The sequence below is a fragment of the Eublepharis macularius genome, chromosome 4, assembly GCF_028583425.1.
Source record: "Eublepharis macularius isolate TG4126 chromosome 4, MPM_Emac_v1.0, whole genome shotgun sequence".
NCBI classification, from domain to species: domain Eukaryota; kingdom Metazoa; phylum Chordata; class Lepidosauria; order Squamata; family Eublepharidae; genus Eublepharis; species Eublepharis macularius.
In genome coordinates, this window is record NC_072793.1 from 46,875,633 (window position 1) to 46,885,400 (window position 9,768).

Genomic DNA, 9,768 nt, shown 5'->3' on the forward strand with positions numbered 1-9,768 from the left:
TCATGGTGAGTCCTGAGATGCACTAAAGAAGTCTGGAGGAAAAGAAGGAGCTGGCACAGTAGCCCCTCCCTCTTCATGGCAGAAAGGTCAGCCTGGAAAGAAAGGGAAGAGTTCTCAGCATGTTGTGGAGTCAATAAGGAGGACTTTGTTCTGGCGCAAGGGGAAGATTCCAAAAGCCTTGGAAGACAAAAGATCACAATGGATATGGGATCATCACTGGCACAAAAGGTACTGTCCGGCTGGTCTACCAACCCCATCTCTGCTCCCACAGCAGCATCATTTGCTACTAAGGACAGAGGGAGCAGATAGTGGAGGAAGCAGTTTAATTGTCCTTTCTGTCAGTCCAAGTTTGTCTTAAGTCCTAAAGTCTATGGGGGATTGCCCCAAATTTGCCAGTCAGCTCAATTTCTACCAGGACTATAGAAGAGATTGCACACCCCTTGGGCATAAGTAGCTACAGCACCTTCCTACCAATTTTGTGTTTCTAAGACAGAGACTTTCCAGCCAGGCTTTTCAGAGGGACAGGTGGCACATTTCTGGCTGTTGACAGGAGATGCCTTGGTACTCCATTCAGAATGGATGCTGAGCCTTTGCATTCAGAGGCCTGGCCCAGCTGGACGGCAGATCCTACACCCTGGCCAGGCAGTGCCAAGCCAAGCACAGGTATCCTCGAGGGTGGGATGCACTTGTGGATCTTTAACAACAGTGGAGAGGATACCTCTCCCCCCTTTCTGACTGATGCATGGCTCGTGCCCCTCTTCTATGCCCTCATCATGCTGCTTGGTCTGGTTGGGAACTCATTGGTCATCTATGTCATCAGCAAGCACCGCCAGATGCGCACGGCTACCAACTTCTACATTGGTGAGTGAACCATCCACCTTTACCTGCCTCCTATCCTTATTTTTAGGGTTGCTCTGTAGCTTCTTACCTTTCTGACCATTGGCACTTCTGGTCCCCAAACTCTAAACTACAGCACCCATTAAACGGGTGAAAAGAGAACCAGATGTCTTCCAGCCCAGCTATTTTGTCCTGATCTGCAGCCCCCATCATTGATTTCCATCTTTGACTCTTACTAAATATGTCAGATTGTGCCCTTTGTTCCCAGTCAGGGTTTTTAATCATACAGTGTAATCCTAAATAGAGTTGTATCTATCTAAGTCAATGTGCTTAGAAAGGCGTAACTTGGCTTAGAATTTTATAGCAAAGTATTTCTATCCCTGGCATTTATAACCCTTTTCATTGTCACTGACAGTCATTTGTAATATACAACCCTGATGGAACAAAAGGTGATTGAAAACTAATATGATAGTGAATTAAGCATAATACCTGTTTCTTCAAGTTTATTTCATTCTTAAAGGATTCATGCTATGATATGCCGTTCAGTAGACAGTGTTTTCTAATATTGGAGCTGGCCGCTTATCTCTTAAGATTTGCCTTGATTGCATTTGTTGATCTTACAGACACCTGATTAAAACATACCTGTTCTATAATTGCTTTGTTATACAGGTATGGATGAATAACAGAAGCCCATAACTTCCTGCTAGCTCAGTCCCTGGGTTTATATCCTTTCATGCTAATTTGCTACAGCAAGGAGAGAATTTTAGTTTCCTGCATGTTCTCAGTTACCTGTCAGATAAAAACAGGCAAGTTTGTTTTAACTTCAAAGAAATGTAATTTTTTTCTGCCAACTAGAAGATACCACAAATATTATTGAATGTATTTCACATAGTATACATTGGTCAGAGTATCAGACTAGAATCTGGGAGACCCAGTTTCAAATCCCTGCTCTGCCACAGAAGCTTGACCTTGGGCCAATAACACACTTTCAACCTATCCTACCTCACAGGATTGTTGTGAGAGTATAATGGAGGAAGAAAGAACAATGCTGTTCTGACCTTCTTGGCAGAAGTGCAGGATAGAAATAACTAAATAAATATTTGCAATTTTATTATATTTATATCCTGTCTGTCTTCCTAGAGTTTTTAATCATAAAAGATTTAACTGCATTATTACCATGTTCATAATCTCAGTACTCATAAAGTATTAGCAGTGATAGATTTTGTGCCTTTTTTTTTCAAAAGAGCAAATATTGTACACATCAAACAGTTAAAGATAGAGGCTGTGTTCCAGAAGTAGATATTACTTTAGCACTAATGGTACAAAATGAGAATATCTACATGCATACTATCTCTTTGGTAGTGAGAGGATTCTCTCCCTTTTCTTCCTTGCCTGTGTACGAAATGAGCCCCATTCATTGAAATGTGTTAAGAAATTCTATCCAGCCTTGCTTGAATGGCACCACCTCTGAGCTTCAGCACTGCCTTTGTCTCCGTCAAGGGGAAAAGTTCTTGGAAAGCATCTCCAATTCATTGGCTGGAGCTGGACTGAACTACAGAGTTGCTTCCCTGAGGGGCCATCATGTTGTTGTCCAGTGGAGAGTCCCAAAGGGGAAGGCTTTACATGGTCACCCATTTTCCATTTCCTTGAGCAACCAAAATGTGCATAGCCAACTTTTGTGCTAAGTATAGCATACAGATGGAGGGATCTTTTCTTTCTGAAAGATAAGGCCAAATGTACATTATTCTGGTCACACCTCTGAGCATTTTCTCTTGCTTAATCAATCTCTGAATTTGTTTTGCCGAAAGCTGAATCTGGCTGCTTTGCAGTCCCATTGCAGGGTTCAGTTTTTTGTACATTGCATGAAATGTACTGGGATGTGCATGGGAGCCTAGGTGCAATTGCACAAACAGTGTTATTTTATAAGAAACTTTTAAGTCCTTGAGTGCATAATGCAGAGAAAAGGAAGCACATATGTTTGTGAAATATACGAAGATTATTACCGGGATAGGAATGAAACTAAACTGAATTGTAATGCAACAAGAGTGCTGGTTTTACTTACATATTTTCCATCAAGTCACTCACAACCAATTTATGGAGGCTCCAGCAAGGGACTTTCAGGGCAAGTAAGAAGCAGAAATGGTTTGCCATTGCTTTCCTCTGCAGAGTCTTCTTTGGTGGTCTCCCATCCAAGTACCAACCCTGCTTAGCTTCCAATATCTGACAATATCAGGCTATGCCATGCCAACTTCCCTCCCATACTGATTTTAACCACATCGTTATTCTGTTGTATTCAGGACATATTGGGGAAGATCCTACCCCTGTCCTCCTTACTCCACTGAGCAAAGTTGAAAGGCTTCTTCCAGGCTCAGGACTCAGAGCCTTCCTCCAACTTAAGGCTCTTAAGTAGCCTTAAGGCTACTTGGAGGATGGGTTGGATCCATCCTATTGCCACTCCAAGGTCTATGTTGGTTGGAATACTAGATGATGCAATAGGACTCCAGCTTTAAGCTGAGTGAGGAGTATGGCAGACAGCCAGCGTTAGTCTTATACTGATATAATCTCTATGTCTCTTGCAGCAAACCTGGCTACCACTGACATCATATTCTTAGTCTGCTGTGTCCCCTTCACTGCCACACTCTATCCCTTGCCCAGCTGGGTTTTTGGGGACTTCATGTGCAAATTTGTCAACTATTTGCAGCAGGTGAGCTTAAGTGGCGGAAGAATCTGTGTGATATTTCAGTGTACAGAGATGTGATTATATAAGTAGCTGTGGGTATGCCTTATGCAAATGTACTTATGTCTTATGGAAGGAGGGGCTGACTTCAAAGGTATACATAGCTAACTTGATTTCCAGCCCTTCACTATTGCCCTTGTTTTCTCACCAGGTGACAGTACAGGCCACCTGCATCACTTTGATGGCAATGAGTGTGGACCGTTGCTATGCTACGCTGTATCCACTGCAGTCCTTACGTTACCGAACCCCTCATGTAGCCATGGCTGTCAGTTTTGCGATCTGGATTGGTGAGTGTGCCCCGCAAGAGCTATGCATACATAGCTAGAGGGCTGAGACAGGAGTTTCATGTGAAGGAGCCAGAGTTGGACCTAAACCCTAACCTGTCCATCTTGCTTTCCAGGATTCGCCCCGTAAACCCATAGAGAATCCTGTAATAAGTTCTCCACAATGTGTCGCTACTAATTCCTGGTCTTAACAGTAATATCACACAATATCGGAATGAAGACAGTTCTTCACTTTGCCCCCAAGTTCAGCTTTGGTTTTGACCTCTGCAGGTGACACAATGGTGCTTTGTCCTTGAGGGCTTTGAATTCTCTGTCTTTGACCTCCAGGTTCCTTCATTCTCTCACTGCCTATGGCTATATACCATCGCACTGAGGTTGGCTACTGGTATGGCCTGCGCACCTACTGTATTGAAGCCTTCACCAGCAAGAGCCAGGAGCGCAGTTTTATTCTGTATACTTTCCTGGCTGTATATCTATTGCCTCTGTTCACCATATGCCTCTGCTATTCCATCATGCTCAAGCGCATTGGGAATCCTGTGGTAGAGCCCATTGACCATGACTATCAGGTAGGTGGGAGTGCATCCTTCCATACTGCCCAGTCCAGCAGTTAAGAAGATCCTCTTCTCAAGCCCTGCTTTCTGAAGGTCAGGCAGGTGGTGAGTACAGACAGGACTTTTTCAGTGGTGGTGCCTTGCCTTTACAGTGCCTTCCTTCTTGAGACTTGCAGGGAACCTACCTTTCTCTCCTTTGGGTACCAGGCAAAAATTTTATCCAAGCTTTTAACTGATAACTTTAATGATCTGCTTCTAGCCTAAGTACTGTTTAATGAATATCATTTCAGGCTGCTCATTGTTTGTTTTATATTGTTTTTATGCCTTAGCTTGCTATTAATGGTTTGTTTGGTTTTGTTGATTTAGTTATGAGTTGCCCTCAGCAAGTCTCTGGAGAGGTGACATATACATTTTCTCAGGGCTTTTTTTCTGGGAAAAGAGGTGGTGGAACTCAGTGGGTTGCCAGCACAGGGGGCAACTCTTGGTGGGAGGTGGTGCCTCGGTACCACATGTGCGCACGCAAAGTGTGTGCACATTCCCAGGGCCAATGACATCACTTTGGGTCAGCTGGAACAAGGGGGAATCGCCCTTGGTAAAAATGATCACATGGCTGGTGGCCCCGCCCCCTGATCTCCAGAGAGAGGGGAGTTTAGATTGGCAATCTAAACTCCCCTCTTTCTGGAGATCAGGGGGCGGGGCCACCAGCCATGTGTTCATTTTCAAGAGGTTCTGGAACGCCGTTCCACTGTGTTCCAGTCCTGCATTTTCTCAATAAATAAAAAAGTGGAGGACAGTTATGGAAGGTTGACCCTGTTCCATTCACGATTGAGCCTCTGCTTCAGCAGCCCAGATATGGTGTGCTTCTAGTGAAAAGAAGTTCTGTCAGGACTGGATGAGCAGAAATGTGTGTATTCAGGAAGGGCAATGAAAAGGATCAAGGTATGGGAGCACCTTCCCTGTGAGGAAAGGCTAAAGAAGTTAGAACTCTTCAGTCTTAAAAAAAGATGACTATGCAGGGGGAGAGATGACAGAGGTTTATAACATTATTAATGATGTGGGAAAGTGGATAGAGAGAACTTCTCTGCTCTCACCCAAAATATGAGAATTTGACACTGGATACTGAGATTTTGTGCTAATGTAGATCCAGAGGAGTTAGCCATGTCAGTCTGCAGTAGCAAAATAGCAAAGAGTCCAGTAGCACCTTTAACACTAACTTTATTGTAGCATAAGCTTTTGAGAGCCACAGATCTCTTCGTCAGATGCATGGAGGGTATGAAGAAGCTGGCCAGAGATATAAAGGTGGTGATGGGAGTGGGGAGAGGGTGCAGGGAACAAGGGTCATGTAAATGTAAATAAGTTCATGAAAGAGGTGGAATGCACAATCCAGACTGGGTATGACCCCTCCCCTCCATGGCAGAATCTGAATAGAATGCCTGAAGGCAGTTACTTTTAGTAACTGCCTTCATAGTCTCTATTCAATCCAAGTCTGAATGAGTCAAATTTACATATGAATTCCAATTCAGCAGTAACATAGCAATTGCAATTGCCTTCTTCCTTAAACCCAGACTTCTGCTCTACCTGACTAGATTCTCTTCCTTACCCAAACTGGAGATGAATTGTGCTACCAGCCCGACCTACCTCACAGGGTTGTTGTAAGGGAAAAAATGGAGGAGTAAGGACATATGCACACCACCTGAGCTCTTCAGAAGGAGTGCAGGATAAGACATACCCTTCTTAACTCTGGGTAGGCCATGTATCCTCTTCTCTTCAATCTCAGCAGGTGCAACATCTGTCAGAGCGTTCAGCCGCCATGAGGGCCAAGATTTCCAAGATGGTTGTAGTGATTGTGCTGCTGTTCACCATTTGCTGGGGTCCCATCCAGTTCTACTTGCTCTTTCAGGGCTTCTATCATCACTTCCAGGCCAACTATGAGACCTACAAGATCAAGACATGGGCCAATTGCATGTCATATGCCAACTCTTCTCTCAACCCCATTGTCTATGCATTCATGGGAGACAGTTTCCGCAAATCCTTCAAGAAGGCATTCCCCTTCCTCTTCCGTCAGCGTGTACAGGACAATGGCACGCACTCAGGCTCCCATAACGCGGAGCTAAAATTTGTCACTTAACTTTGCCTTCACCTGCATGATTGAGAACTCTGCTTTGTGTGATTGCCAAAGGTCATGGAGACTAAGATGATGAAACTGGATGCCTGCTTATGGTGGTTATTCCTATACAACATACAATGACTGAAAGATTAAGGATCCTCGTTCAAAATTAAATTCATTCAGTGTACATAATGACATGTTAGTGACTGTGGATTTTAATTTTCAATTTTTCAGAAGCCTAAGCTAAACTGCTAAACCTCAAGAACAGGGCAGTGGGCAGGGTGGGGTCACTGAGTTGTGTGCTCCACCTGGAACTTTAATTCACTCCATCTGGGAATTTTGAGGGCTTTTAAATTTGTAAGATTTTAACATAAGGAATAAAGAGCTGCTTTTGAGAGGAGAAAAAATTCTGGTTAAAAAGAATTAGTGGCAGGTGATGCCCTCATTCCCCCCCCCCGCCCCCCGCCTCCCCAGTACTGCTCCAGACTTCACTCATCTGGTCCACATAGCGCTGCCTACCCCAAAATCTCTATCAACCATGCTTAAGTGATCTTCTCTTAGCTACTATGTATGCGAACATGGCACGGTGCTTAAAAAGGGTAAGAGAAAAAATTATGTATTCAAGGAGAGTGTTAATTAAAGTGTGAAAACCTCTGAATCAACTCAGAATATAACAGGATACAACTACCTTGGAAAAGCTAAGCAGAGTTAGCTAGAGAGCCAGTATGGTGTAAGAGTTAGAGTGCCGTCTTACACAGAGTTACACCCTTCTCAATCAAGTGACTTACAGTTGCAGTGCCAGAGTACTAGACTAGGAATGTGCAAATCTCCTCTGCCAGAAAACTCACTGGATATCTCTGAGCCAGTCACGCTCCCTGAGTGTAACTTACCTCAGACGGTTGTTGTGAAGCTAAAATGGAGGAAAGAATAACCATATGTACCACCCTTAACTTCTAGGAGGAAGTGTGAGATAAAAATGAAATAGATAGATATGTCTGGGTGTGGTCTGTGTCTAAATTAGGAGATCTCTTGGGAACCTCATGTAATCTGCCTTTTGAATTTTATTTTTTTGTCATTTATACCCTGCCGTTCTTGCAATAGGGAACCAAAATGGCTTATATCATTCTCCTCTTCTCTATTTTATCCTCCCAACAAACCTGTGAGGTAAGTTAAGCGGAGACTCTGTGACTGGCCCAAGGTCACCCAATAAGCTTCCATAACAGAGCAGGGAATTGAACCTGGGTCTCCTAAATCCTAGTCCCGTACTCTAACCACTACACCACAGTGGCTGTCTGATAATCTTTGATAATCTACTTTGAGTTCTGTGATGGAAGAAAGGTGGATATAAATAAGTATTTTAATCAAAAAATTGAATAAAATACTTATTTATATCCACCTTTCTTCCATCTCAGAACTCAATTTTTTTTATGCTGGGAAGGGAAGAAGTCTCTTCAGACTGTCCTGAGGTATCCTAGATAGTGATAGAACCAAAATGAAGGATCTCTCTCCATCTCAAGCTGTTTGTTTGCTTGCTTGCTCAATCTCAATCAAAATGCATCTCTCTTTCTCTCTAGCTAGCAAAATTTAGCAACGCTGTCCACCAAAATGCCTAAGAAAATGCCAATCACTTGCTCTGTGAAACTAGCTCTCACCTTTTGACTGGCAACCAGTAGGAGTTGATGTCACAAGGAAGAATTTGTCACAGCAATGTTGGTAACTTGTCTTAACATGAGATAGCATTCTTCTTGAGTCCTAATATTAGTTTTGGTTTTTAATGTTTTTTAAAATTAATGTTGAGCCCTAATATTAGTTTTGGTATTTATTTATTTATTTCAAATTTCTATTCCGCCCTCCCCGCGAGCGGGCTCAGGGTGGATAACAACATATTAAAATACAAAATACAATAAAAACAACATATTAAAATACAATAAAATCCATACACATTTAAAACAGGATGGCGGACAGCCTTAACAGGGAGGGTTAAATTTTTATACATCCTTTTTTTCTTCGTCTTTTTTTTCATGTTTTTTAATGTTTTTTTAAAGTAATGTTGAGCTCTTTATGTATCATACAGGATAAATAAATGCTAGAGACACATTGATCATCAACCAAAAGTGAAGTGGTCTTTGCTCAACCACTTTCCCCCAAGATACAACACAGAGGCTTCATGAAAGGGAGAAACAGCACCAGCCATACAAAACAATGGGCCCATTAGTCTGCAGCTGCTAGCAGGAGAGACTGTATTGGGACCTTGCTTCCTGATGGAGTAGCTGGCTTCCTTATGGAGTTGATGGCTCTCTCTTCTCCTAGTACTATAGCTTTTGTATCACTGTTTCCCTCATATCACATTGAAAGGGCTAATGTAGCATAGTGGTTAGGTGGTTGGGCTTGAATTAGTACTTTGACTCCCATTACTGCCATGAGGTTGGCAGGTAGACTTAGTTAAGCCACTCTTCTCAGCCCTAGCTTCCCTGCAATATTGTGGGGATAATAACAACACTAACCAGCAATTCAGCAAAATCTCATATTTTTGTTTAATTCTACTGATTTCCCAGGCTATGATATTTCTCCCTTCCAGTCAGATCCTTACAAAGGAGGAGCACAGAGCATTCCCAGCCAATCACCTTTGGAGAGAAGCTACAGAAAGTGACAGAAGTGTTCCTTCCCTCCTTTGTGGGAGTGGAGCCCCTTTTTAGATGGATAGGGGCACCTTGTTCAGGGACCTGTAGATTTGCGCCCCTTGGTTCAATTCACTTGAAACTTGGGAGTTAGTGGACAGGCAGCATTAGCTCTGCTGTAATTTAGGTTGGTTGAAAAAACAGCCACTCTGGTTCCTTCACCCAAAAAGAGTTCCCATAATGGCAGACCTGCAGGGCAGGATGACATGGGGATCGTCTTCAACAGAAGTCTTCCTCACATTGTGAAAGGAAATGAACAACAGGCTGCAACAAGGAAGGATGGGAAATGAAGCATTTTCAGCAGAAAGATAACCATTTTTTATTGTCACTGTAAGAGTAGGAAAACAAAATGAATGCCAGTGGCAGGGTGGAGCCCTCCTGCTAGACTGCCACTTGACTACCATTTTAGGGTGTTAGAGAGAGGTGTGGCTACCCGGAGGCACCTACTCTGGGAGTCTGTAAAATTGAACCTCTTTGTTCAATCTATGTGAACATGATGTGAGCAGGTGTGTGAACTGGGGAGGAGCAGGAGCCAACCCCCCACAATGCAAGGAGATGAGAGAGGAAGAAGTAG

General features: G+C 43.2%; 1 protein-coding gene across 1 annotated transcript; it reads left to right on the forward strand.

Moving 5' to 3' along the window:
- The first annotated feature begins 575 nt into the window (after window positions 1-575).
- On the forward strand, window positions 576-6,537 carry LOC129329262 (G-protein coupled receptor 54-like). Its single transcript, XM_054978745.1, has 5 exons — window positions 576-861; window positions 3,417-3,541; window positions 3,726-3,861; window positions 4,186-4,424; window positions 6,190-6,537. Exons 1-5 carry the CDS (start codon window positions 576-578, stop codon window positions 6,535-6,537), a joined length of 1,134 nt encoding a protein of 377 aa, XP_054834720.1.
- Window positions 6,538-9,768: the final 3,231 nt, after the last annotated feature.